This window comes from Cercospora beticola, chromosome 5 (assembly GCF_033473495.1).
Source record: "Cercospora beticola chromosome 5, complete sequence".
In the NCBI taxonomy this organism is placed as follows: domain Eukaryota; kingdom Fungi; phylum Ascomycota; class Dothideomycetes; order Mycosphaerellales; family Mycosphaerellaceae; genus Cercospora; species Cercospora beticola.
Window position 1 is genome coordinate 5,049,235 of NC_088939.1, and position 27,793 is coordinate 5,077,027.

A 27,793-nucleotide genomic window follows, 5' to 3' on the forward strand; every position below is an offset into this window, starting at 1 on the left:
GCTATCAAGAAACTTCACAATAGGGCATCGCGTTCCCTAACCAGAATCAGAAGCACCGAAACACCTTCGCTAAACGACAAATCCAATATCGCCGGAAGCGACTCGTCAATCAATCCTGGTGTTCACGTCAAGCTCCAGTCAAATCCAAAACTTCAACACCACTCTTTCTCCAACCCTTTCCAACTCTTCCGTTCCCAGTCTCCACTGTAGTAGATACCAGTGTCGCCTTGCCACCACTCTGCTTCCACCCACTACCATCACCTGTCATATCCAACGTCTCCGCTTCGACGACTTCTTTCCACGCGCCTGGAAGACTTTCCCGGGTCACGATCCGAGTCTTGGTGATCTTGGTCGAGAGGCGAGATTGCTGTACGGCCGCGATTGTCTTTATAGTCTTGGAAGTCGAAGTGCGAGGAGAGCGACGAAGCGAGTTCGAGACGGACGAACGGGATGAGGCAGAGGCAGGCATTGATGTCGATGTCCGGGATACTTTGCGAGCATGAGTGCCTGGTAGGGCAGACACTGGAACTTCAGTTGGAGGTGGGCCAGGCTTGTCCTGCACAGGGGCGCGGGTGGGGAGCGGACTTGCGAGGTCCATGGCTTCGACGGTGTCCCCAGGAGGCGTCGGATCTGGTGTGGTAGGCCGATGCCTTGCCGTAGCGAGTGGCAGATCGAGTTGATCCTCTCCTGCTGAAGGAGCGGTTTGCGCCCTTCTCAGCGGCGTCTTTCTTCTCCTCTTCGTCACAGAATCAGGAAGCTTTGGCGTAGCAAAGTCCACCACATCATCACTCTCACTGCGAATGAATCCTCCGCGGAAGCGCTCTGGTGTCGGAGAGCTTGGGCGAGGACATTCCACTGATTTCGCTGGTGACGATGAAACAAGTGAGATAACTTCATTCGGCCTCTGTGGTGCCGCTTGCTTCCGCGGAGAAGGTGACAACCAGCTGGTGATTGATCGTTGACTCAACGCCGGACTTGCAACCTCGTCAGAACGCCTCTTGCGGCGCGGCGGAGTCTGTTGCGATGCAGAGGGTCTCGTTCCCCCAAATGGCTTGAAGAAGTCTGCATTCGGCTTCGGAGGAGGTGCAATCTTCGCAGCTTTCGGCGTTTCTTCATCATCTGTCTCAAAGTTGTACGTCATTGGATCTGGGACAGTTTTGCGCGCAGAAGGAGAGAGCGCTCGAGGCTTCTGAAATCTGGAGACCGAGGCGACCACATCATCGATATCTGTCTCCTTCTCCGACGCCTTGCTCGGCTTCTTGGATCCCACATTAGCACCGGTATTAACAGTCTGCAGTGGTTTCCGAGCCTGCGATCCACTCACTTCAAGCACAGACGCTTGTGAAGATTTAGTCAAAGTGCCAAACGCATCGATGGGCATTTGGGACGAGTCCAGCTCGTTCTTCTTGCGACGTGTCTTCTTTGCATGCACATTCGTATCGCCCCTCGCAGCAGCCCTCGCCTTTCGCCTCTGCTTGAAGAACTCTTTCGGATCTTTTGATTTGTCCTCATAGTCTTCAACATGTAGAGGGCATCCAACCTTGAGAAAGTCGCGCAACAGCCAAAGCTTCTCCGGCTGATCTGGATGATAAGGCTTGAAAGTGCGTTTCTTGGTGGGAGAGGTTGGCACATCTGACTCGTCTTGTGTGCTGCTGGGTATCTGGGCCCATTCGTCTTCAGCTTCCATCTCCTCATCGGCACCCCCAGCAGGAACAAACTCGTCGTCCTCGTCTTCGACACTCAGATCGATAGGGACCAGGCCTTGAGGAATGAATGTGATACGATACTCGAGCTCTCCATCGGTTGCAGCATGGTTGCGACTGCCATGAATCGCCAACACATACTGCTGCTCTCTCTCTGCTTGTGCGTCTGTGTTAAGCCGCTCGTCTTTCTCGCCCATCAGTCGCAACTCGCGCACTAAGATAGCAGGGGCAAGATTTTTGATGAACTTTTTCGCACCACCAATACATCTCCAATCGAACGCATCGGCCGCGAAAGCTCTCAATGCCGGGAAGTCCATCTCCATATCCCACTTCACCTCAGCCTTTAGTCGCGCTACCTTGTCCAGCGTGCTCACACACGGGTCCGTGTAGTATCTAAGGACTTCTCTATTCGGGAAATCGTCCGGTATCGCGAGTTTGCTGTTTCTCTTCGTGAAGAATTTGCTCTCGTTGGTCCGGATTTCGTGTGTCAGGCGCTCTCTCCACTCCTTCAACCCATTGACATCCCTCTTCCTAGCCAGTTCGCACAGCTCTCTTCCAAAGCCAGCTCTGGCGGCGTCGCATGCAACCTTGGGCCCGCAACCAGGAATACCCTCAACAATGTAATCTCCTCCACTCATCAACGCGACCAAGATCATGCCCTCTTTATCCAACCCACTCTTTTCTTCTACTTCGTCGGCGCGATAGACAGTGCAGTGTGTCGGAACCTTGCCCTTGCCTTCCGCGGTCCAGCTCCTCCACAGCACACCACTTCCAAACATCAATGTGTCCACATCTTCGCTCAAGACCGCGTCTACCACGCCTTCCCTCTGTAGAAGCGCACACTCTGCCTCGGCCTCGCCAGGCGCAACATGCCACGGATATCCAAATTTCCTCAATAATTCCTTGGCCAGAAACTCGGGCACACTAGCGACTCTGACGCCTGGCCCTCCAACCTTCTTGTTGCGCTTAAAGGCTGGCTTGTTCGGTCCATCGAAGACGAATAGTGGATGTATGTTGAGCGACAATAGTCGTAAAAGTCGGTAGTAGAATGTTCGGAGAGCAGGATTGGAACCGCCTTTGGAGGCGAGTATCTGGAACAGCCAAATGGAAATGTCAATCGCCAGTCGGAGGGGTCGTCCATGGGTGGAGAAATGCTGGACGGAGAGTTTGGCGACACTGATGCGCTGGCCAGGCCCAAGTTCCTTGAAGAGGCCAGAGACCCCCATTCTGCCCGCGCGGTCAGTCCAACGCCATTGCGAAGTTGTAGTCCGATCATTGTCGCCGTTGTTCAAGGTGGCGATGGAGTGACTGGCTTAGGGTCTGTTGTCATGGCGACAACCCTAAGATGCACGTGACGGGTACAAAGCAGGTTTCAGATTGTGCCCAACGCGCGTGCGAGCCGGGCTTTTACCAGACGGCACTACTGCACTCGCCTGATATTGCTCGTCGCGTGGGAGTAGACAGAGTGTGTTGACATGCGACGCGCAGTATTGATAATGGGATTGAACTCGCGCAGTCGCCCTCCCCAAACTTGAGCTAAGCCCAAGGAGCGCACGGAGGCTTCAAAACACGCCGCCAGGACGATCGCGCGCGGAACGGCGCATCCACAATGGACGATTCTCTCATTTCCCACTATCAGGACATGGGCAGTCGCGAAACTTCTCCCGACCCGATCGTGCTGCCTTCATCGCCTCCATCCGGGAGGAAGATGAGGAGTGTGCGAAAGGCGCGACAGTCGACTCCTCGAAAATCTCGCCTCTCGACCGTGTCGCGCATGACGCCGAGTAAGGAAATCGTGCTGGACACCCCGCAACTTGGACCCAACGATGGAAGCCCGTGGAGGATCAAGGTGACTGTGCAGGCGGAGCAGAGGGACAGTCCAGGGAAGCTCGTCACGAGGACGACGAGCATTCCATTGAGAAGTCCGAGTCGGTCCCCCACCAAGAAGAGAAAGCCGACACCAAAGAGGAAAATTGTGGAAGAAGAGGAGGAGGAGGAGGAGGAGGAGGAGGAGGCAGAGCAACCCGTGGCAGCGAAGAAGCCCAGAGGGAGAAAGAGGAAGGCAGCACCAAGCGCAGAGAAAACAAGTGCGCAGCCAGTCTCGCAGGTGAAGCAGAGTATCGAGCAGCCTGTGGAAGAAGAGGACCAAAACGACGACGCATTCGACGTGTTCGGGGAAGCTGCCGCCCTGGAGGCCGAGCAAGCCATGCAGGCCATGGACTCTTCATCACGAGCGCAAACCCCACCGAACAACCGCCGTGCCAGTGGACGCCTATCACGACTTTCTGCGCAATGGTCTAACGGGACCGGCCGGACACAACGACTTAGTAGAGCTCGCGAAGAACTTGACGAAGCATTGCAGGATGCTGTTGGAGATGTGACCTACTACGGGGACTTGACGCTCAGTAGAGCTGAGGACTTTACCATGGTGTCACTGGAGAGCTTGCAGACTGCCAAGGAAGCAAGCATGCTGCATAACTCACACCTCTCGCGATCGCATTTGTCTACTGTGAAGGAGGGATTGGAGCCAGTGGAGAAGTCAGCATTAAGTGTGAGCTACCTGCCGAGCAGTCCTCCGAAGCAAGCACAAACCGTGCAGTATCCAGACCTTTCTGCGGTCAAGGGACGAACATCGCTGCTGTCATCGTGGGAGCCTTCGGTGCAGAGACAAGGTAGCTTGCAGAGTCCTTTCGAGCCTACGAGTTCGGCAAGGAAGCGACGAAAAGTCTCCAGCCCGAGAGAAGAGAGTCGTGCCGATAGTCGAAGAGTCACAGAATTGAGAGCTTCGACAAGCAGTCGCAGGACTGGAAGTGCGAAGGAAACCCCGCAAGAACAGTGGCGAAGGGAGCGCGAGGCCGTCAGTCAACAAATCCGGGAAGCGAATCCACAGAATGTCGTGACTGTCGACGACGATGTCGACATGAGCGATGAAGATGATCAACAAGATTTCGGACCCGAGACTCAACTAGACGTCGAAGCTGGAGACGAGGACGCTGGTGATCTATGGCACACTGAGGCCTCACGCGACATCGGACAAGACTCACATCGTGACAACGTAGCCGAGCAACGAACGCAGGATTCGCAGAGGTCAGAGAGGGTGGAAGATTTGTTCGCACACATACCGCCGAAACCACTTCGGTCTAAGATACCTCGTACGTGGCGCCGCTCATCCGGTATGGACTTTTCATATATCGACTCACCTGCTCACGTGCCTCTAGCAGAGCCCACGAACGAGCGCCGCAATAGCACCGACGGAAGTGGTGTGCTGACACCGCCGAGTACTGATCGAAGCAGTGAAGATATTCAGGAGGAAGTCGGGACTGTTGACTTGCAGGGAGAAGCCAATGATCAGCTTCAAAGCGAATTCACTCAGCCTGAGACGGAAGGAACACGGTACCAGGACGATGATATCGGGATGTTTGAAGATGAAGAAGAGGAGGATGAACTGCAGCAGAACGATGCGATGCCTCAGGGTGCAGACGACGAATCTTCTGACGCCGATATTGAACGCCAGGAAACACCTCGAAGCAACTTGAATCGCGACGGAGAATACGCGCCAAGCAGGAATGATAGTAAAAGCCCGCTTTCTGAAGTCGAGAGCCTTGACGCGGCCGACAAGGTGCTCGCTCGATCGGCCATTCACTCGTCGGCCAAGAGCACGCGATCATCTCGCGCACCTGAACGCGGCATCATGCAGGGCGCGTTTCCAAGTGATGTTGAGTACCAGCCAAAACGTTCGCGACGGAGCACAAGTCGCGCACAAGACACATCGGCCCAGGACTACGAGAACATCGCCGCCGACAACTCGCATCGGAGCAACATGCCACAACAAAACAATACGAAGCCTCGACGAAGGCCTCCGAGAAGACCGACCGCGGACTTGACGGAATTGCTGGGTCTGGCGAGTAGTCCTGCAAAGCCCGCGCCTCAAGAAATCAAGATCAGCGAGGTGGGAAAGCCAGCCCAACACCTAAGACAAAGCGCGTCCGCCGGCACACAGAAGGTGAACTCGAACGAGAAGCACCATCCTGTCAAAGCGAACGGCGACACGCAGCACTTTGAAGAAGTCGACTTCGCATCGCCATACCGGCTGAAACAAACGGCTGTTCCAGCTCAGAATGCTTTCATTTCTCCTCCGAAACTTACGCACGATCCTAGCACAGGACAATTATTGGCGCAGCCGAAGAGGAGGGGAAGGAGAAAGAAGGCTGGTGATCAAAGTTTGACGGAGACCTCGATGACCGATAGCTTCGCCAGCAGCAACAATAGTCTGCAGCAGCAAGAGGCTGCAGTTGGAAATGGCGCTACGCGGAGCGGTGGGGAGCAGATCAACGATATGCCAGCACCTAGAGGTGGAGATCTGTCGAATCTGTCCCAACAATCTGAAAAGCCGCAATCGTCATCAAGAGACCTGGTACAGCAAGGTATCTTGGAACAGCAACGCAGAGACCGCGAAACGGCGGCGCTTCGCAAAAGTGCACTTTCGAGGAATGTAACTCAACCCGACCCGATCGAGGTACTCCAGTCAAGTGCTGTCAAGAGAAAAGAGAACCATTTGATGAGACAGTGGGGTGACGAAGAAGAGCATGCTGCTAAGCGTCGAGCACTTCGCGAGCCATCGCATGAAAGACCAGGGACGGGAATCAGCACCCGGGAGTATCACGCGCCAGCTAGGTCAAGCCGAAGAAGCGGTGACCAGGAACAGCTACTGCGGGAGAGCATCATGTCGAGAACGGGCTTAATACCTGAGCATCGCCGCGGACAGCCTCAACGAAAGCAGTTCGCAGTTTCATACCCTGACAATGAAGGCCATGAACAAAGGCACGAGTCAGAGCATGCGAATGGCCACTGTCGCACCATCAGCGCTGCAGACAGCAATACCGATATGCCTGACGATGAGGGTACTCGTGCCCCTATAGAAGAAGAAACGCTTGACCAGGAACACTCCTATGAAGACCAGTCGACAGTGCATCCCGAATACCAGCGAAGTTACGAAGAGAACTTGAATCTCGACTCACCGGCCAAAATCAAGGTCAACTTCAACGATACACTGTCCTTCGCTGAGCACGTTGATCAGACGTCCTCCTGGCTGGCCGAAGCGCGAAAACGACCTGCACTGTTTGATACCTCAACTCCACCACAACCGAAAGCGCGAGTCTTTCCGCAACCAAACTTCCGACCAATAGCTTTGGAACGTCCGCCAGGAACACCCGAGCAGAAGAGAGCTGCTCCACTCCCTGGTCTCAACATCTTCAGCAAACTCGGCTCTGCCCTCTGGAATGCTGTCCCTCGCTCCAAAGAGCCCACGGAAATCTACCCGGAGAACTACAATAAGGCTCAGCAACAAAATGAGACCTCATTCGCCACGATTATTACTACTCACGATGATTCCACCTTCACCACCTCCCTTCGCTCCCAGCTTCGTTCTCGTTACGGAGTACTGTCGTCAACTCATCCTTGGACTATGGCTCACCAGCGCACCCTCCACCGCATGCTCAACTCTGCTCTTTCGCGCCGTCACGACACCTTGATCCCGTCTTCTGGCCCTCTTCCAAAGCAGGTCTTCAAGCTCGTTGACACGACGATTTCATCCATCACCGGCTACAAATTCCTTTTCACGCATCAACATGCTTACGTCGTGTGGTCATTCTTCCAAATCTTGGTTGACGACGCTTTGGTCCAGGATATGAAGAATGGTGACGTGGGATTCCTTGGCGATAAGACTGCGAGGAAGATCAGAGGATATCTTGATCCATTGCGGCATGGAGATGATTTGGTTTGGACGCTCGAGAGAGAAGCTCCGGAGAAGGTTGTGCGTTATGTCGAGGATTTGGCCGAGAAGAAGGAAGTACTTGAGTGGGGATTTGTGGCGAGGGCACTGGGTGATTGTGTCGGAAGCAATGAGATCCTGGAGAGGAGGAGTGCAGAGAGGTGAGTTTTGGATACCACTTGGCTCTTGGTTGTCGAAGATGTTGAAGCTATTATCTGTTGGCTTGGACTGCGGTGTTGGAGACCAGAGCTTGAAGCTGGAAGATTGTTGAACGATTGCTTGGCATTGGCATTTGCTGTTGGAGCAAAAGAACAGATTGAATGATTGCACGATGGGTCGGATGCGGAGTCAAATTGGAGAGCGAAAGATGATACCCCAATAATGTTTCTTGCTTTGCTTGTATTGCTTGGATCTTAGTTTTAGGTCAGATTGAAGAGTATTCCTTAGCTGTTGATGGGTAGTCCTGGCAGTTTTGGCTTCTGCGCAATGGAACTTGCACACTTTTGGCCCCTTCTTTCTGGTTTAGGGGACTCTCTGGGAGATGCTGCTTTGCCTCAACCTCGTGTCGAAAGTGGAGATCCAACAGCGAGCGTCTTGATTGCAGGCAGTCCCTTCCGACCTCACTTGGGAACGCTGAGAAGTTCGTTCGGGGCCCGTACAAAGCTGAAGGAGAGCTTGCTCACTGCTCTAGCAAACCTATCCATCTTCTCCATACCAAGGACCATCGAGGAGTTGAAACCTGGAATTACAATCGGAAGAAATTCTAGCCTGTGTGTCGAGGAACACGTGCAACTTGCCCATCGCCAACCTGCCGTAGTCTCGCATACTCGGCATGCGAACTCATGCCAACCATCGGCAAACTCCATGGCATGCACCGCGGCCCACTCGACCTCACGCTGCCCAGCTCACAAATCTGAAGTCCACTTAAACCTTTCCCGGAAAGCCATTCGACGATCTTTCCAGCTTTCGCGCGCTCGCACGCGAGCCAATGCTCGTAAAGTGCAATGCTGGACTTGGCGTATGCGGTGGCGTGGCCCTTGGCGACGACGTGAGAGATGGCAAACTTACCGCATTCGGAAGGTGAAGATTGTACACACGCTGGAGTTGCAGCGCTTGCGCTCGGTTTTGCGGCCTTGGATGTGTGAGTGGATGAAAGTGGAAGGTCTCGAGAAGAGGGAAGAGGTGGGTATAAGTATTTGAGAAATCTTGCTCATTTGTCCTCAAAGTACGGGATCGTTTGGTCTTATTTTGGTGATTTTGAGCTTGCCAAGATGAAGTTCACGACTAGGACGACGCTGTTGGCTACGGCCATCGCTGCTCCGGCACTTGCGGCGGAGTATGCTGCGGAGATGTATGCCTCAGGCGAGATTCACTCGCAGATCATGGAGACGAAGCATGTAAGTATTGCCTCAAGTCTCGCTCACAACCAACAATCTCTGACATGTTATTCAGGCCCAATGGGATGCCGATCAAGCCGCAGGCCGCCACGACCCAGGTGCTTTCACTTCGTGGAAGAACTGGCCAGGTCAACTTGGCTTGATCCTCCGTCGCGACCCAGTCCGTTGCGAAAATGGCCTCGCTGTCGTCGAGCCTCTCAATCCTCTTCAGACATTCCGTTGCCAGAACATGGACTTTTACGACTTCATGTCGCATCGAGACATGGGCTCTCTCGTCGGCGAGGGCTCGTCTTCATGGGGCTGGAGAGCGAGGAACGGCAGAGAATTCGGTCTGATCGGGTAAGTCCAGCTGCTGAGAAGCAATTTCGAGTGTTCGAAGTTGGCTTCATATGTGTGCGACCTTCCACTGATTGTTGTCATAGACAGTTCGATGGAACTGCGTTCGTGGAGGTGAAGCGAAATGGCAAGCTGGAGTATATCGGACGTCTGCCCAGCCAGAACCCCGTTGTGGATCGTGGACAGCGATGGAGAGAGATTCGTGTCTTGGGCGATAGAGCCATCATCGGCAGTGAGGCTGTCAATCACAATGTTCAGGTTTGTCCTCCATATCCTCTATTGTAGCGTTAGTATACTGACCGATCGTTGCAGATCTTCGACCTGAACCAACTGCTCGATGTCGATCCTTCCAGCCCAAGGACCTTCTCGACAACGGACGATGTCACCATCTTCTCAGACACACTTCCACGTGGCCGCACGCACAACGTCGTTGTGGACTGGGATACCAACACTGCGATGGCAGTTGGTGCTGCGCCACGAAACTTGACCTGCAACAGCGGTTTACAGTACTTCGACCCTGCGAACCCTGGTACTTCTCCGGGCTGCGCTGATCAAGACGGCTACGTGCACGATGCTCAATGCGTGATCGTAAGTTGAGCCTCTCTAAAAACTTCCAGTCATATCTAACATTGTACTTCATAGTACAACGGCCCTGACCGCCGCTTCCGTGGTCGCAACATCTGCATCGGCTACAACGAAGACACCGTCACAGTCTACGACTCGACTTCCCGAACTGGCAACCCAGGCGGAGCCTCCGAAGTCCTTTCCCGCCTATCTTACCCAGGCGCAACATACTGCCACCAAGGCTGGTGGACCGAGCGCAACTGGCATCAATTCGTTCTTCTCAACGACGAACTCGATGAGCAGAACGGAGTCGGACCAGGTGCTTCCGGCCGCCCAGTCACCCACATCATCGACTTCTCTGATCTACGCAACCCCAAAGCTACTGGCACATTCTTCGCAACAGATCACAAGGCCATCGATCACAACTTGTACATTGTCGATGGACTCACATATCAGTCGAACTACGGATCAGGAATCTGGGTTCATGATACGAGGTCGATCTCGAGAGATCCTACTGGAAACAGTGTGACCACACATGCCTTCTTCGACATCTATCCTGAGGATGACGCTGTTGGTGGACGAGTTGCGTTTGTTGGAACTTGGAGTCATTTCTTGTTCCCATCTGGATTCGTGTTGGTTAACACGATCGAGAGGGGTGCGTTTGTTGTCAAGATTGCCCGCGGTAGGGGAAGTGGACGTGGAAGGGGCCATGGTGGACCGAGTCGAGGTTAGATCTCTGTCATGTTTATGAACATCACGAAGGTTAATGAATGCTATGATATGACAAGGAAGAGTACGAGATACAGCGCACGTGCATTGGCGAACCGATGAAGCACATCGATCAATCCCATGCATCACGGCGTGAATCAGTCAACGCTTCACCTGCAAGAGTTCCCGTTATCAAGTTTCTTACTGACGATCCATCGGCATTCGAACGTCCATGGACGTCGCGCTCCCAAGCTTTCTTAACACCTACCGTTCTAGCTGCTTCTCCAAATTGCTAGATTGGCAACCAGCTCAGACCAGCTCTTGAGAAGGTGTTTGACAGACCCTGGAGCTTGTCTTCATATCCGGGCTGCATACATCACATGTCATCCTTCACGTAAGCATGGTATTCGATAGATGTGGCTGTGTGACGCCCTGACCAGAATCCGAAAATTGGTAACGTACCAAGACGCTTAGGGGATGTTTTAGCACAATCTGCCAAGATGGCCGGATACGAATCCCTGAAACATCTGCCCGGGCAGCCCGACCAGATAGACTGCACCTTTACCATTGTTGGGATGTCGCGAGGAAAAGTGAAAGAGAATGGGCTCTGATTTTGTATTCTTGTCAAGTGTGTCATGCTATGCGGCATAGAAATATGTGCTTGGTCAATACTCAATGAAGTGGAGTGGCTATCTCCCTCGACTGTCATAATACCAGCCCATCCCAGAGCTCTCTCCTCGAATCTTGCCCAACATCTTTTGTCTTTCCCTTGCTGTTAGTCAACTTCGGTCTCCGTCCGTCATCGACAATTTTGTCTGTCTCCTCCTTCTTCCCACCATCATTTCCCTCCTTCTGCTTGCCTCCCCCTCCATTCTGCAACCACTCCTCCTCAACCCCCCTCCAAAACTCTTCAACTTGTTTCCCTAAATTCGTCTCTCCCACTTCTACCTCAAACTCCTCCTTACTCCTCTCCAGCGCTCCCAGCCACTTCCCAATCTCCTTCTCCTTATCACCCACTCCCGCAAAATGCACTAACAACTGTCCCCTTCTATACCCAAACCCATCCTCCTCCCCTTTCTCCTTCTTTCCCTCATCCGGCTCATAAGAATTAAACCACATTGGCGGAACCTCCACAACACCCTTTTCAAATTTCTTCATTCTCATCACATTCTCCATAGCGCTTTGTTCCGTAAACCTCAACTCCGCATCTGGCTTGAACGTCCGAAATGCGAGGACTGCGGAGAGGAATTCCACGCTCCATTGACTAACTCGTAGAAAGAATACTCCGTTGTTGAGACCGTTCCAGTCGCGAGTGTAGAGCATCTGGATTTCGTGGGCGAAACCTTTTGGTTCTTGGTCGTCTGGTGGGAGGAATGTCTCGAGGGGTATGCGGTTGTTCATTATTATTGTGTCGGCGTCGAACCAGACGAGCCATGAGAGGCGGGTTGAACGGTCTGGTTTGGCGAGTTCGTGGAGGAGGATTTCGAGGAGGTAGGACTCTTTGGTCCAAAGGCCGGGGAGGATAGGTTGACTGAGGAGGTGGGTTGGGTAGGAGTGGAGGTTGTTGTAGTTGAGGTGGGTTTGGAGGGCGAGGTTGTATGCTTTGAGAGAGGGACCATGGGCAACTGTGACGGTCCCTATTCGTGGTTGCGTGCTGGCAGAGCCGGGAAGGTGTTGAAGGAGCGATGTCCATGGCTTGTGGTAGGTGAGGCTTGTGGTGGAAGGAGTGTAGTGTCTCAGCTTGTCGATGGAGATGTTATGCAGGCCGTTGTAAGTCTTGATTAATTGAAGGAAAACGAGAAAACATGTGGTGAGCAGGACAAAAAGAAAGAACACCCGGCTGAAGCGGGACATCATCGTGGTTGATGATGTCCGCCGGTGTTGTAAAGATGCCACTGGAGCTGGAAGGTGCTTGTACGCCGCATGCATCGTCGCTGTGCTTCGATACTCCGCACGTGCAGAAGCATCTTATATACAAACAGAGAGAACTTGCTGTATTTGATCCGGTGGTGGTGTTTCAAGCTAGTGAAGTATGGAGGACGACTAACTGGGTTCCATACCAAGGCGGCTTGGCGGCCAAGAACTGTCGCGTCCGATGGTGCTGCGTCAGCATTGTGTTGACGCAATGCTATGGCTCCTGATGCGGCTGCTCGAGCAGAATGCTTGGATGTCTAGGGTTCCATTGTTCGTTGACTACCACATTTGGGGTGGAGCGTTGGGTTGTTCATTTCTCCGGTGATAGGCCGAACCCAAAACGGACGTGGGAGGTATGGGTCGTGAAGACGATAGAGCTGGGAACCTGCACGCAAGATCCGAAGTGGTGAGGAGTCGAGCATTGACTTGGATGGAGGACGAATCCCGATCGATATGCTTCGCTAGTAATGCAAAGCCTTCCAACATCACACGGAACGTCAGAAAACGTCGATCTGCTTCAGCCCTCTATGGCAACAACGTATACAGTGATACCTTGGCTCTCCGATTGGTCATGGCACAAGCGCAACAAGCCAAAATCGGACAGGCTACTCACCAGCAGCCGACTCGTTGTCTGGAACTTTATAGCTGATGACGATCTCGTCAAGCGGCCGGCTGCTGCGGGCGAGATTCTGTAGCTCCTCCATTTCGGCCAAGATAGTGCGGTACGCGGCGTCGACCTCAGCATACGGGTACATCGCGTGGCACTATATCAGAAAGCAGCACCATCCACGCGTACTCGTATCATCTTGGACGCTGGAAAGAGGTTAGGCGACATGACCAGGACGTCATGACCCTGTACCGTTCCGTCGCCTTCTAGAAACGTTGCTGAGACAGTCCGCTTCGATTCAGGGAGAGTCAGACGTGCGCTGGAATATTTGGACTTGCTTGTTCCCGGTGCTCCGGTTTCGACATCCTCTTTGGTGCTCAGCTCGATGCTATATCGGCCTCCGAAACGAGCCTGACTGAACGATACGTAGAACTTCTCTGCCGTCGAATCTGTGAATTGCAGCTGCAAACTGCCTCGTGGCATCAAGTCTCGCCGTGAATTGAGGTTTCCGAGAACGAAGAAACGCCGACGACGATTATCCCAACAGTGACGGGGGCGGGCGGCTAGGACGTCGAACTGGCCGTCATCATCGAGGCACAGAGTGGAGGACGGGCTTTGCTTCAGTATGGTTGCGTTTATCATCGATACGTCATCTTTCCAGCTGCCGTCGCCCTTGCGCCATTCGTTGACGGGTTGGTGGAGGGGCGAAATCTGGTCACGGACGACCTGGCGCGACTGCCTTCCCCGTAGAGTAAAGGCATGTTCTGATCCAATATGCCAAGTAATGAATATGCTTGATCCTCTTCTCGAGTCGTTGATCTCCTTGCTGCCCACGATAGGCGTTTTGCTACTGGCAAAGCATGCAACATACTACGGTCGTGCAGTAGCGAAGTCTCAATGCCCGTCAAGTCAGCAAGAGCGAGCTGTAGAGTGGGAACGGAGGTATTGCCGAGCTCTCGCCAAAGCTTGTCATAGAAAACGGTCTTGTTGGGTGCAATGAGTTCTTGTAGAGTCCACCCGCGTGTCAGCCATCGACTGTGTCGCAGGAAGGCCTGATACTGCGTGGCTTTAGGGGGCGGCTGTGCGGAGCCAGACGAGTAGGCAAAGTTGGCCTTTTCGAGATCCACATCGGCTAGATAGGCATAGCAGACTGCGGAATGCGAAACATATTGGCTTACGGCTTCACTGACTGTAAGGGAGGCGTCGATATTGTGTTGCGAAGATACGAGCTCGTACATGCTGCAGAGCTGAAGCAATGCTTCATCAGAATGGTGAACCTGCTCGGGACACAGTGCTCTGTGGTGACTGCGCTGCTGAGACAATAGTCGAAACGGTATCGGAATCGGCAAAGCACGATGACGTTGGAGCGTTGGACAGCGCGCTCGAGCTTCAATGCTGGACTTGCGCAACTCTGCGACAACGCGTCCACTCCCTCTTCACCATCACCGAATAGAATGCTCCCGAGACGATAAAGAAGACGTGAACGAGGTCGAATTAGTTAGCCTCTGACCGATCCCTGCACGCCATCCTTGCAAAGCGTCATGTCGATTGCAGCTCCGCGAGGCCCAGGCGGTCCTCCCAAACGAACGCCAACCGTTCTTGTACGCCCACAAACTGCAGCAAAGTCTGCACACGGGAAAATGTCCCTCCCACTAACCGGTCGCAAGGTGACGGATGCGCGCGAACGAGCCGAAAACCGACCAGCACCACGACCGCAAGCCCAGCGCACTGGCACACGCATCATCTCCGTCGACAATGTGCTGCAGTATGCTTCGGAAATCCCATCTGCCCAACGACGATTACCGCCCGGCCAGCGACCGCTGAATCACACGAGAACTCCGTCGGGACGACATCCACTCGACCCGAAGCTGAGTGGGAAGGGCATCCCACTGAGCGGTGCCCATATTCCCGCACGAAGCAGCAAGACGAGCGAGAAGCTCGTGCTGCTGCCCGAAACAAACGAAGAGGACGCTCCGGAAGGAGATAGCTTCAGTGATGAGGATGACAGCGCGCCGCCACGAGACGAGGAGCTCAGAAGGCGACGACAAGGACAGCGACGAGGCAAGAGCGAGGCAGAACGGCTACCCAAGTCGCAGCGCATAGCGGATCCTCAGCTCGCGCGTGTCACAGCATATTGTATGGCTCAGAGCTTTAAGCTGAGGAGCACTGCTACCTTCATTCGCGATCAGCATGGCGCCAAGACCAAGCTGTACGATGACTGCTTGTACTGCGTCTACCAGCTGCCGTTGCTGGGTGGGAGTGACGGCTACAGGGTCAGGAGTAGTCCTTACGTCAAACATCCTGGTGGGAGAAGTGTCCTAGATGAGCAGATTGAAGCCAACGAGAGGAGGCAGTATCGCGAAGGATGGGGCGAGGAAAGTGAAGAGTACTCTGTGCGAGGTCACCATTCAGAATACCAGGCCAGTCCGCCACCCGAGATGGATCCCATGTCGCAGAATCACCACCGTGAAGAGGACGGCGGCTGGGACCAGGAACGCGAGGCAGGCAGGCGAGAGTCTAGCGACTCCAACTCTGGCTTCAGCTTCCCATCACCCCACTCTGGCATCAACCCGAATGCGCATACTGTGGCCGAGCTCTTCATCTTCAGCTACGGCGTAGCAGTGTTGTGGAACTTCACGCAGAACCAAGAGCGAGACCTGCTCGCTGACTTGACATTCTCGACGGTGGCGGCCATGCCATCTGCAGCACGAAACAACCTGCCTCAGACTCTCTCTGCGAAGACCGCTGCACTTGCGCCTCCATCAGCTTTGCCACTCATGACCCGGCCCTTGGACGAGAGCGACTTCGAGACGGAGGAATTCCACTTCCAATACGATCGCGAGGCCGACAAACCACGAATATATAACGACATGATCACTCTCCGGACAAGCGATCACATGATCAAGCTCGCCATGTCTCATGGGATAGCTCAATCGACCAAGCTCTCCTTCTTCGAAGAACGAATGCAACGAACGATGGAGTCGGCGCAATATGTGCCCCGCCGACTAGCACTCGAGGGCCGACTAGGCATGGATCGCAAAGAAATCGTCAGCCTCGTTGGCAAGCTCTTCGAAGGAAGAGTCGATGTCAACCTTTGTAAGTCATATCGCCCTTACCGTCATTCTGTCGTTTTTGACTAATAATCCATTCCCAGCTTCCAACATGCTCGACACTCCCAACTTCTTCTGGGACGCCGAACCTACATTACACCCTCTCTACGCTGCCGTCCGCGAATACCTCGAAATAAAACCTCGCATCCAAGTCCTCAACGAGCGATGTCGGGTCTTCCTCGATCTGGCCGAGATCCTGTCGGATTCGATTGCCGACGTGAAGATGACGAGGATCACCTGGATCATTATTGTGCTCATCATTTTGTCTATCTTGGTCACGTGCACAGAGGTTGTGCTAAGATTTGCGATCTTAGCGAAGAGTGGGACGGAGAAAGGTGGTGCGGAAGGCGGAGCTGAAGTGGTGAGAGTTATGAAAGGAGTTGGGATCTTGGGAGGAGTGAGGAGACTAAGCGGGATAGTTTGATTGAAGAGTGGATGGGTTATAGTATGAATGGGTCAATTAAGTGGAGCTGGTTCCGTGCTGAATGAGGGTAATGCAAAAGAGAGCCGCGCACACTGAAATCTCAGGCCGCTGTTTGAGCCAGCCCTTTATTCGCCAACCAGGGACTAGCTTTTCGACACGATCCTCCTCCGACCTGCTGTTCTGGTCTACTTGGGCTAAATCGCCGTTGCGTCATCGCGATCACCGACTGGTAAGATTCAGCTGTCGGAAGCTGACCGACTACAAGGCGCAAATTCTATCGTGGACCTCCAATTCGCTCACCCTACTGGTCTTCCGAATTCACGGCGTTACCCATCTGGCGCTCTCGGCTTTCTGAGCCTATGCTTTCTGGGCGCGTACAACCAAGTCTTCCACAAAAGTATGCAGAGTTGCGGCGTCCCTAGGACTGGATTTACGCTCTTTGGTCGTGGCTCATCGATTCTAGGTGTGCCGGCCCGAATATTCTGGAGTTCACGTGCGGGAAGCTTGGACCAATCCACTGGGATCCAAAGGTGAAGTGATGGTTTCGACCACGGGTTTCTGATTTTCTGACAGCGGCCATGCCACCCACCATGGGTTCGACATGAAATTGCTTGCAGTGGAAATGAAGTCGACAAGTGGCCAGTAGGTATTTCGCCTGACGATTGCAAGGGCGATGATTGGGGACGGCACACGGCAGACGGCAGCGGATGGGGAGGGATACCTTCTGTCGCTGTCGCTCTTCTTTTGCTGCACATTTCTTGTACCTCTGATCCTGGTTCTGTACTCTCACCTTTTCAGCGCAGCCCATATACTCTCTTTTCGTCGTTCCTTTCAGACGCCCGCTCCTAATTCATAAAGCCCACCATGGCACCTTGGACACCTACGGAGAACTTTAGCTGGGCTGATGACGTGGAGGAGTCGATTCCACTTCCACAGTGGAATGCTGGTGACTCTGCTAGAAACAAAGAGACTGAGCGGCCAAAGGAGAAGTCGACAAAGTTGAGCTGGGGTGAGGCATTTCTGAAGGCGGCTGGTGTCTCTGCTGAAAAGATCGACTCCAAGGCATCAGAGCTGGATCCGACAGAGCCGACCGCCATGGAAGAAGATCAGAGCGATGACAGGACTTGTCTCGAGGAGCTTCCTTCACCTGGAGACCACGTGGAACACGGGCCCGTTGCTTCTGCTTCTTCGTTTGAAGCAGATCTCAGTGCCAACGGGGAGGCAAACGCCTCGGAATTCACCTCGACAGATCGCCAGACCAATGAAGAAGTGGTGACTCCTCCCATGGGAGCTCCGGGTGATGATGAGGAGCTCTCATCTTCTTCTTCTGCTCTCTCGCAGATCTGCGAGGACGCTTGGGGCGAAGATATCGAAAATTTTGATACATCGTACGAACAGAGTCATGAGAAAGAGTTTATTGCATCTCTGACGAAAAGACTTCTCCATGCTCCCCGAGGGAAAGATGCCGCGGAAAGGGCGCCAGGAGAAAATCAGAGCGATTGCAAAGATAGAGAACATAACACACGACTTTCTGGATCAGAACTGCGACTTCAAGCCAACGAGGGTCAGCACGCAAATGCTGTTCAGCTTGTTGATGAAACAGAGAAAAGGAACCCAAGATGGAAAGTGTGCGTTGTTCTCTTCCTTTTTGGCTTATGCTACTGCTGTCTCTGCACGAGGCTTGGAACGCTGTGCCATCCTGCTTGAAGACCCTCAAGACTTTTCTCGACAGTCTGGCCTGGAAGCAATGAAAGTGTGCCCGACTCGCTTCCTTTCCCACTACAAGTCACCACGTTCGGACGTGTCCGGGCTGCTCGAATGTACTGTAAAATATCAGTATAAATGACAAGACTGCAACATTATATGCAAGATCACGTACGTTGCGTTCGATAATTCGATTCCTGCTTCTACTTGGTTGACTTCGGGGTCGCGAAGGTGTCTTGCATGTCGTCGGAGTTGCAGGTATGCAATGATAAGCGTGAAAGCGGCGAGCAAGGTTGCAATTATTCCGAAAGTTATTGCAAGCAGGACTTGCTGGTGATCGTTGTCCCTCGCACTCGGCTGTGTGAGTGAAGTGGCTGAGGAGGGCAGCTCAAACCAGCAGAAGTTCGGGGGTGCAGCTGCAAGGCTAAGGGCGCAGGAAGCTGTAGCACCAACTCGTTTCAGCAGAAGCTGGGGGGTGCACACGCGGGAACTCAGCTCTGGTGGCGTCAGCTCGATCCAGCATAAAGCAGGAGGTGCACACTGCTGTCGTTCGTCAGCCTTGTTGAAAGTATACTTGCGTTCATGGCACTCTTGCCGCGCCATGTGTTGTACATTTCGATTCAACGTCAGTCAATGCAGATACAAACAGTCGAGAGATGGATCGGCAATGTGCGACATGCGGCAAGAAGTTCAGCCGCGCGACGACTATGCGACGACATGCGCTATCACATGCTTCACCTGAGGAAGGCAGGACCCACAAATGTCATACATGTGGGAAGACATTCAAGAGAGCGGACAGACTTTCTCGTCACATGAAAATACATACCGGACATGATCTTAAAGATTGCAAGCACTGCGGTCGTGGCTTCCGACCTGACTATCTCCCATTTCACCACAAATCTTGTCGTGGGCGATTTGAGCACCATCCAGACTCGGAGCATCTTCCAGAGCAACGAGAGAGCCGTGCTTTCAAGGAATGGTGTCCCAGCGTCGTCCAGCAGGTGAATCCCCAACATCGGCTGGATCCCCAACATCGGCTTGAGTATTCAAGACTTTTGAAACCTATACAATTCGTCAATGAAAATGTGTCGAGTATCTGGAACATGGACAGGGAAGTGCGGCGTGCCTGGCGCACCGATAGCATCCGTTCTGTAGATGGAGCAGTCAGAAGCGCCTGGGACGTTATCAGAGAAGCGGAACGTCTCGTACGCAATGACGACGTACTCGGACTCAAAGACCTCTTGAACTCTCTGGAGCCACAATGGGCCAGAGTTACAACGTTCCTGCAACTATCTATCGAAGCTACGGAAGAGACGCGGGATGACGGATGCTGGCAGGATGATAATTCACGGGACATGTCTCTACTGGAACATGCGACCGCTTCAGGTGCTTTTGAAGTACTCCGGTACTTGATGTCGCCATGGTCAAATCTCGAAGACGTACCGCGGAGCCGAACTATTCTGCATCGCGCTGTACAGCGTGGTCACCTAGAGATGATGACTTTCCTGGTGCGAGACAAAGACGCCGATTTGGATTTGATATTGGAGAGCGGAGATTGGGAACTAAGCCCCTTAGCAGTGGCGATCGAGTCAGGCGACATCAATATTGTCAAGCATCTGCTTGATCTTGGATGCAATCTGCAGGCGAATTGTGATGATCGTTCATCGCCGGCAGTCTCTTTTGCTTTGAGGGAGGGGAGCCAGGATATTGCTCAATGGCTTATCGACCAGGGAGCTTCTGCTACGAATCCCGATAGCGAGGGCCGCACGCCACTCCACTATGCAGCACGCGCTGGTGCGCTGAGTTTAATGCGAGCTCTATTACGCTTGGGCGCGGATATCGATGCCGGAGACAAACCATACTTGGAGACGCCGCTATGCGTTGCCGCTCAATACGGCCAAGTGGATGCGATGCGTTTCTTGCTGGAGGCGGGCGCGAAGGCTGAGCGCATTTCAGGACAGTGCCCGGGCTCGCCTGTATATGCAGTATATTCCGGATTCCTACGATGTGGATCATCTGCCCTTGATCTACTGGTCGCTTGGAAAGTCGATCTCGACCGCATGTATGAGGACAAGAGCCAAATGTGCACTGTTCTGAGCTGGATTTGTCGATATTCTGGAAGTCGATCAGACGGGATAGGATATCTGGTAGGCGCTGGAGCGGACATTAATCTTGGAGATCGACCACCAGTACTTGAGGCCTGGCAACATGGAACGGTTGAGACGGTCGAATTCCTCCTCAGATCCGGAGCAGAATATGAATCTTTACATCTTGAGAAAGTGCCAGTCGAGGACCCATCGTGGGATCCAGGCAGGGGACACAAAAAAGTGCTGATTCTCCAGGCCTGGAAAGAGGCACGCACACAGGCAGGCTCCTTTTCCGGCTAAGCCTTCGAGTGCTAGCTTATTGCTATTTCAAGCTATCTGTCTACAATAGAATGACAAAACTGCGATTGCGTCACAGCTAGCGACAAGACTTCACGCCTGAATTTCCGTCCTGCTACTACTGTCATCATATTCTGCAGCGCAGAAATGTAGCGTATGTTAGCGGTGCGGAATACGAACCAACACAAGCAACGCTTCCAAGTAGGGCTGGTGTAAGCCGATGAATTTGCGTGCATGGCGCACGAACAGAATGGATCTGTTCTACGATAATGTCTAATGTTATGACTTGTTGATCAGAGTAACATACGAACTCCAAGATGCGTTATCGCAATGAAGGTTTGTAGCATATCACAACTTTGCGACCTGCTTCGAGGTGGAAGGTGTTGCTGCGGCGAGTGTGTAGGAGATCGAATCATGCCCGCTGATTGAAAATGACCAAAAGCGCTTTGCCGCACCGACTCGTGTGACTTTTTCACGCGTGTTCAATACATCTCGTTAATCTCAAGCAAGTAATTTTTCTCTTCGTGATCTGATTGCCTGTGCACGTGCAGCCTACCCAGTCTTCCTGGACTTGGACTGCCCCAACTGGCAATTTGGCTGGGGCTTATGATGAGTGATCTGCTTATGTCTAGTCTGCACTGGCCCAATCATTGCCTCTATTGAGCGGTGTGCATTGACTCTACAATTTTTGCCCAGCACTATAATGCTTCCTTGGGTTTCAAGCATCCGCATTGCTGAAACGTGCTTTCCACGGAGCCTTGTCGAAGGAGCTCCGCTTTTCAACGCAAAACGTTACAGACAGTGTCCAGTATGTAGGTTCAACATTGTCGATAGAGACGCCTTAGCGGGCGATAGATAGCCAGTCAGAACATCTCAGCGCACTATCGACCTGCTGCAAGCTCGCGTTTTGTGGGAGTTGTGCTGCAGGGGATGCTACATCACTGCAACGCTTCCTCAAGTCGGCGTAAGATCGGTCCATTTTACTGTTGGGGAGCTGCGTAGCGGTGTGGTTATTGTTGGATCTCGCACGGCTCAATAAGTGGATATGATCGCACTCATCCTTATGCTTGCTGATTTTACCATCATGTTCCGACACTTCCACAGTCGACCGGTCGAGATGTTTGAATAATCCGTAACGGATGAGGTCGATCTGAATCGTTTCATGAAATTTCCATCGGGGAACGGAAGGCTGCGGACCCTCCAGACCTGGAAAGGGCAACGAGCACAAGCGAGCTCTCTCATCATCTTCAGCGGAACGTTGCATGGGCTTTGGAGCACGACCCCAAGTCCTCCCGTATCGCAGAGGAAGCGTCCCATCGCGAAAGGGACAATTCGTTCGCAGCGACAGTGGTTACGATGCCACACTCGACTTTGCATCCGCCTTTGCACGAAGCTTTGAGTCCTCAGGATGTAGTGATCGATAGACAAAGAAAACCAACTTCCGTTTTCGGTAACATGATGGTGTTTCTTTGTTCACTCTTTCAGCATCCTATAATGCGTTGTACTACGCCATGTGAGCTTTGCAAGAAGCCGCCCGCTGTCAAAACAGCATAGCACAACAAGAATGCCGTTCAGCTGGAATCCGTCGCTGGCAGCGGAGACCCCCGGTTCTCAGGATACTCCACCACCAGTGACTCCATATGCGCCATATCGCAACCCACTTCCTGCGAGCGACGGACTGCGAGCCGAGTTTCTGGACTTTGCATTGGATTCTGTAAACCATCACAGTTCAGGTGAGAGTCGCGGTGTACAATAGGATCGCATTTGCTGATCGATGCCAGAGACGAAAGAAGAATGGGCCCGAGTTCTCCTGCAAGAATGGAGTCAACTAATACCGACGGAACAACAAAACCTAGTGCAGCAGATCCGAAAAGTATTGGGGTTCTGGAGCCAGGCAGAAGGACAAGTCGCCGCGATCAACAGGTCCCAAAGCGCCGCTCAAGCACGACCTCGGTGGCAAGAAGCATCGCGTAGAGCTTCGATACTGGGCCTCGCAATCGATACGCTCAAGAGAATGTGGGATTTGCATGCTCCACCAACGTCGAGATTCGGACAATGTATAAGCGAACGAAAGAAGTTGGCGCAGAACCTGAAGCGAGATGCGGACTTGATGAAGAAATCAATTCCCTCCTCTGCGCAGAGAAGTTCGGCTGCGTTCGATGCGTTGGTGGACAGGCAGGAGGCCTTGAAAGCAGCAAGAGCGCGGAAGCAACTGGAAGTTGACTGGAGCCGGGTCAGAAGGCTTGAAGCAGAGCGACAGCGCAATGCGAAGCCAGCGGGCATTCGAGCCATACCGCTGCGGACTCCAGATTGGACATGGCGACCAATCCAAGACATGCGTGGAGGCATGGGAACGATCCAAGTCTGGGGCCAGGACAATGGTGGTGGACTGATTGCAGATCGCGTCGTGGTCAAAGATACCATCATCAGGTCAAGGTCGATTTGGGAAACTTCTACAACCTGGTACGGGGACAAGAGCGACAGAGTTCCAATGGAATTCTGGGCGCACTCAAAAATGGACACCGGTGGGAAATACATTGTGCATCTGGCTTCTTCTCAGGCTCAAGTGAACGAGGAAAGAATGCTGTATCGTATGTGGCTGGAATACTGTCCGAACGGCGATCTCTCAGAGCTGATTTCCCGGCATCGATCCGCGGAAAGGCGCATCCCCATCGACTTCGTCATCTACACTTTCAAAGCGCTAATCGACTGCTGTCTTCGCATGGAACGCGGGACAGTCGGCAAGAGTAGTGGAGAATGGGAACAGATTGTCCACAGAGATCTCAAACCCCCGAACATCTTATTGGGATTGCCCAGGGCGACATTCCCCTCCTATCCAGAACCGAAGATGGCAGATTTCGGTCTGTCGATGGTGACAAATCCGGACGACGAGATGAACCCAAGTTTGTACAATCTTGGAGGTGGGACGCAAGGCTACCTGGCGCCGGAGCAATTCAGTTTCATCAATCCGATGACCAACGAACCAGTTGACGACTTCAAACTCCTCGCGCCGGCGAACGTGTGGGGCGTGGCGAGTATCGTTCTTTGCTTGCTGGAGAGATTTGAACTGAATATCGCCACGCAGCCTGATTATATGCCTGGAGGTACATGGCAGTACAGGGTCAGTGATGCCGCCAGGTCCATATATCAAGACGCGGATCTCCTCGACATGGTTGATCGCTGTCTGGAGTATCAACCGGCAGACCGTCCGACGCCTGAAGCATTGAGGAAGTGGATCACGAAGAAGATCGCCGCGGATCCTTGGCTGAGCGTTGAGTCCTGGGGAGGAGAACATCCAGTTGCTTTCGCTCGTGTCGTCGAACCGAAGACCCACAAACATTACATCGGCATGTCATTCAATGAAATCACTGGACTGCCACCCGGCGCACCTTATCCTGGCGGCGGCGCGCGCGAACGGCGGTCAAGGCCTCCCGGTAGACGGTTCGGAACTCGTCCTCCATCATCACCACCGAGAAATCCTTTTTCTGACGGGGCGGCGGCATGGTTAGGCGATAGCTGAGAGGCCACCTTCGTGCTGCAGGCCATTGTAGATAGCTCCCCATCTTTTCAATCTGGCACACCTACTTGAGTGAGTGCCTCCGTGACTAAAGACGCAATTCTTGAAACTCATCATCCTGTGAGAAATTGAGATGGAATCGTGGGCACTTCGCATATTCCAGTGTAGCACCGTCTCCTGTCTCGAAGTCGACGACACGGCCTCCAGTTTCCTTATCCTCGCTCAGATACATAGCTTGCAAGCCATCGCCGCTCATGGTCTTCTGCCATGACGGGATACAGAAGCCAAATATTTGTCCTGTAACATCCCAATACGTCTGTTGTTGCGTATTCAGGTACTTAAATTTGCCCTTGATCTTGAATGCCAAAGGTGTGTTCCTGCTCTCTTCAAATAGCTCTTTCAGCTTTTTCGCTGTCGTCCCAGATGAAGCCTTCATCCTCTCTTTTGGCTGAAACGTAGTGACCATGACGAACGGAAGCTGGTCGTCCTTCTCGGCCAGATCCGCGTCTCCATCTTTGTCAACAGCGTACGGTGTTCCATCGACTAACACGAGATCGCTCTCTTCGTCTTCGAAAAGCCCAATGCCGTGATCACCTTGCGTCTTGAGGAAAGCTGTGGGAGGACCTCCATCTTTGAGGCCGGCGTTGTATGCCGAGAGTAGTGAGAACTGGAAGATGTCGTTCGGAGCCATCTCTTACGCGTCTGTTCGTTTGCCTGCGCTACTGTAAGTGTGTCAGGGGAGATGGTCAGCAGCTACAGTATGCGCGCCCATGGGATCAAGGCCAGAGACGCGCCATACAAAGCAGCTCGTCAGTGTCGGCATTCTCACCGCTTCGTCATGCAGCTAGACAAGCTTGTGGTAAAACTGCAGCTGGCCGGTGTATTCGTCTACTTCAGGGCTGTGTGCGCGCGAGACATCGTCTCTGTCAGCGCACAAAACTGATCCTGAGCTATGCGGTCGAGCATAACCGCCGTCGGTCTTGCTGAGAGACCGAAGTACAGGGCGTAGGGCGTGATATGACTCTGTTGTGAAGAATTACTGTAAGCCGCCGAGCTGCTCCAATGCCGATGTCGCTAACGGTCATGCATTGCCTGTTTGCTCATCTGTCATTTTGGAACGCGTCTTCGGATCGGCCATGTTGAAGAGCATCTTGAGGAGCACGCACGCGTGGAGAACAACACCTTCGCAATTGCGACCAACACAAGTGACAAGAACGACGGGAACTTCGTGCCTAAGGCATTCACATCCTCACGCAGCATGTCGTCTTCGGGCCCGAGAATACTCCTCCACGGCACAGGAGGAGTGGGAGCAGTCTACGCCTATCAACTACTCAAAGGAGGTGCCGACGTAACGGCAATCTGCCGATCCAACTACGAAGCAGTCAAAGACAATGGAATTCTCATCGACTCAGACATCTATGGCAAAGGCCTACACATCAATCCAAAAGTCGCTCGAACTCCTCAAGAAGCTGCCGAAAATGGACCTTATGATTATCTGCTTGTAGCAACCAAAGCCTTCCCGGAGTCCAAGACTTCCGAGACGATAGCGCCTGCTGTCACACCAGGCAAGACTACGATCGCTTTGCTTCAGAATGGCGTTGGTATCGAGCAGGAGTACGCGGAACGATTCCCAGAGAACACACTTCTCAGCTGTGTGATCTATCAGCCAACAACACAAATCTCACCAGGCCATGTTCGTCACGGCAACTTTGAGAGCTTCGCAACTGGACCTTTTCCAGCATCCGCTCACGAGAATCCATCTGTCAAGGCTTCGGGCGAAAAGCTGGTCGAGATCCTCAACGCCGGTGGAGGCAACGCAACCTATCACTCAGATATCCAAGAACTCCGCTGGTCCAAACTTCTGCTCAACGTACCATTCAACTCCATCACCGCTCTAACATTAGCACGTGATCTGCCTTTCCTGGCTTCATCAGAACTCGCAGAACCAGTCGTGAAGGGCGTGCTCGATGAAGTCGTGGCCATATCCCAAGCACTGGGGTACAAGAACATTACGAAGGAGGGTGCCTATGAAGGACTTGCCAAGATCATGGCTCGGAAAGGGACGCTGGGGATTGAGTATAGCATGTTGACGGATGTTCTTCATGCGAGGAAGATGGAACATGAGGTGATTTTGGGGAATCCAGTGAGAACTGCGCAGAAGTTGGGTGTGCAGGTGCCGAGGATGGAGATGCTTTATGCTTTGGTGAAAGCGTTGGATTTGGCGCAGCAGAAGAGGAAGCCGGGGCAGAGTTTGGATTGTGAGGACTTGGGCACTGCGGGTGCGAGTTAGCGTGTGGTATCCAGTACGTTTCATTGCTGCATATCTGGCGTTGTCGCATAGCGTCAAGGGTGGTCAAGGTACAGACGTATGCTTAGATGTAGACTATAGAAACTGCACATTAGCATTACATTATGCTGCAATCCGTCGCCTGCTTCGAAACGCTGTCCCGTCTTGATTCTCTGTCGTAATAACGAATGATGGAGGGTATCTTGAACTCTGAACAAAGCACGCTCGCTATGCCAAACACAAACCCAGATGACCAAAGCAGACCGCTCGCTTCAAAATGCAACAAAAGTGTCCCAATCATCAACAACATCTTCCACTGCTTCCTGCAAGTCCCAGGACTCCTCGTCCTTTCCTTCGTCGTCTCGTGCTGCCACCATATCCATCACTCGTTAGTCCGCCAGACTTTATACTGCTCGATCCGTCATCAAATCTGTAATAGTCCGCATCTCCGTACTGTATTCCACTCATAGGGTCATCAGGATCAATTTCTCCCAGCTCAATCTTCGTCAAGATAATTCGTGCGAGCTTGTTGAACGCTTCTTCCACGCCGTCTCCAGACAACGCACTCACTTCCATCGCAGCCGGAATTCTGTTCTGGCTGGCCCAGTTCCCAGCGATGCTTGCGTTCACTCCTCGGTCGTTCTCGCTTGCTATAGTCGCTCTTTGTTGACTTCCCAACGTGATCGGCAAGCTTCCTGGTCCAATCGTTCCTGTCCGACTGCTCAAGCTCCCGAAAGCATCGCCGTCCAGCAGACTTTCCTGCTGCACTTCTCTCGCCAGATCCGGGTCCTCTTTCAAATCCTTCTTATTTCCAACCAGCACAACACTCAGATGCGGACTACCCAGCGTCCTCGCATCTCGCAGAAATTCTCCCAGCCCACGAAACGACTCCGGATTGTTCACATCATACACCAGAATCGCACCTGCAGCGCCGCGATAGTACGATCTGCTCACGCTTCGAAAGCGCTCCGTGCCCGCTGTATCCCAAAGCTGTAACTTTATCCTTTTCCTTCGAGGCGCAACTGTATCTCGACCTCGATATGTCCCGTTCGCAGCACCCGACTCGCCGATTTTGACAATCTTGCTCGCGAATTCTACACCGATTGTTTGGGAGGATAGAACGCGCCATTCGGATTTTACGAAGCGGTGGAGGAGACAGGATTTCCCTGCGTTTGAGGGGCCGAGGAGAATGATTTTGGCGAGGTAGTCGTACATGGAACCCAGTTCTTGGGGTCCATGGCTGCTGGGTGGGAGATCGGTGGCGGTGTTTGTTGATGAGGCTGTGCCTCTTCGCTGGCGAGGCATGATCGGATATCGTCGAGGCTGTGCTATCGGGAGGACATGGCGGACTGGTGCCGCTGCGTGAGA

At 53.1% G+C, this 27,793-nt stretch overlaps 12 protein-coding genes across 12 annotated transcripts; 7 read left to right on the top strand and 5 right to left on the bottom strand.

Moving 5' to 3' along the window:
• Positions 1-127: 127 nt before the first annotated feature.
• On the bottom strand, positions 128-2,929 carry RHO25_009094 (uncharacterized protein; the record flags this gene model as incomplete). The annotated part of the gene is made up of 1 exon (XM_023604870.2): positions 128-2,929. One exon carries the CDS (start codon positions 2,927-2,929, stop codon positions 128-130), a length of 2,802 nt encoding a protein of 933 aa, XP_023460751.1.
• A 383-nt stretch (positions 2,930-3,312) lies between these two features.
• On the top strand, positions 3,313-7,638 carry RHO25_009095 (uncharacterized protein; the record flags this gene model as incomplete). Its single annotated transcript, XM_023604871.2, has 2 exons — positions 3,313-4,855; positions 4,922-7,638. 2 exons carry the CDS (start codon positions 3,313-3,315, stop codon positions 7,636-7,638), a joined length of 4,260 nt encoding a protein of 1,419 aa, XP_023460482.1.
• Positions 7,639-8,744: 1,106 nt separating this feature from the next.
• Positions 8,745-10,502, top strand: RHO25_009096 (uncharacterized protein; the record flags this gene model as incomplete). The annotated part of the gene is made up of 5 exons (XM_023604872.1): positions 8,745-8,870; positions 8,926-9,209; positions 9,293-9,464; positions 9,519-9,794; positions 9,849-10,502. 5 exons carry the CDS (start codon positions 8,745-8,747, stop codon positions 10,500-10,502), a joined length of 1,512 nt encoding a protein of 503 aa, XP_023460483.1.
• A 681-nt stretch (positions 10,503-11,183) lies between these two features.
• Positions 11,184-12,335, bottom strand: RHO25_009097 (uncharacterized protein; the record flags this gene model as incomplete). The annotated part of the gene is made up of 1 exon (XM_023604873.2): positions 11,184-12,335. The coding sequence occupies one exon, from the start codon at positions 12,333-12,335 to the stop codon at positions 11,184-11,186; it is 1,152 nt and encodes a 383-aa protein (XP_023460484.2).
• Positions 12,336-12,997: 662 nt separating this feature from the next.
• On the bottom strand, positions 12,998-14,237 carry RHO25_009098 (uncharacterized protein; the record flags this gene model as incomplete). The annotated part of the gene is made up of 3 exons (XM_065603144.1): positions 12,998-13,156; positions 13,189-13,763; positions 13,871-14,237. 3 exons carry the CDS (start codon positions 14,235-14,237, stop codon positions 12,998-13,000), a joined length of 1,101 nt encoding a protein of 366 aa, XP_065459216.1.
• Positions 14,238-14,540: 303 nt separating this feature from the next.
• On the top strand, positions 14,541-16,533 carry RHO25_009099 (uncharacterized protein; the record flags this gene model as incomplete). Its single annotated transcript, XM_023604874.1, has 2 exons — positions 14,541-16,095; positions 16,154-16,533. The coding sequence occupies 2 exons, from the start codon at positions 14,541-14,543 to the stop codon at positions 16,531-16,533; spliced, it is 1,935 nt and encodes a 644-aa protein (XP_023460485.1).
• An 864-nt stretch (positions 16,534-17,397) lies between these two features.
• Positions 17,398-18,240, top strand: RHO25_009100 (uncharacterized protein; the record flags this gene model as incomplete). Its single annotated transcript, XM_023604875.2, has 1 exon — positions 17,398-18,240. The coding sequence occupies one exon, from the start codon at positions 17,398-17,400 to the stop codon at positions 18,238-18,240; it is 843 nt and encodes a 280-aa protein (XP_023460478.1).
• Positions 18,241-19,340: 1,100 nt separating this feature from the next.
• Positions 19,341-20,624, top strand: RHO25_009101 (uncharacterized protein; the record flags this gene model as incomplete). Its single annotated transcript, XM_023604876.1, has 1 exon — positions 19,341-20,624. One exon carries the CDS (start codon positions 19,341-19,343, stop codon positions 20,622-20,624), a length of 1,284 nt encoding a protein of 427 aa, XP_023460479.1.
• A 1,561-nt stretch (positions 20,625-22,185) lies between these two features.
• RHO25_009102 (uncharacterized protein) lies at positions 22,186-24,141 on the top strand (the record flags this gene model as incomplete). The annotated part of the gene is made up of 2 exons (XM_023604877.2): positions 22,186-22,354; positions 22,403-24,141. 2 exons carry the CDS (start codon positions 22,186-22,188, stop codon positions 24,139-24,141), a joined length of 1,908 nt encoding a protein of 635 aa, XP_023460480.2.
• An 85-nt stretch (positions 24,142-24,226) lies between these two features.
• RHO25_009103 (uncharacterized protein) lies at positions 24,227-24,829 on the bottom strand (the record flags this gene model as incomplete). The annotated part of the gene is made up of 1 exon (XM_023604878.1): positions 24,227-24,829. The coding sequence occupies one exon, from the start codon at positions 24,827-24,829 to the stop codon at positions 24,227-24,229; it is 603 nt and encodes a 200-aa protein (XP_023460481.1).
• A 567-nt stretch (positions 24,830-25,396) lies between these two features.
• Positions 25,397-26,428, top strand: RHO25_009104 (uncharacterized protein; the record flags this gene model as incomplete). Its single annotated transcript, XM_023604879.2, has 1 exon — positions 25,397-26,428. The coding sequence occupies one exon, from the start codon at positions 25,397-25,399 to the stop codon at positions 26,426-26,428; it is 1,032 nt and encodes a 343-aa protein (XP_023460476.1).
• Positions 26,429-26,725: 297 nt separating this feature from the next.
• Positions 26,726-27,730, bottom strand: RHO25_009105 (uncharacterized protein; the record flags this gene model as incomplete). Its single annotated transcript, XM_065603145.1, has 1 exon — positions 26,726-27,730. One exon carries the CDS (start codon positions 27,728-27,730, stop codon positions 26,726-26,728), a length of 1,005 nt encoding a protein of 334 aa, XP_065459217.1.
• Between the last annotated feature and the right edge of the window lie 63 nt (positions 27,731-27,793).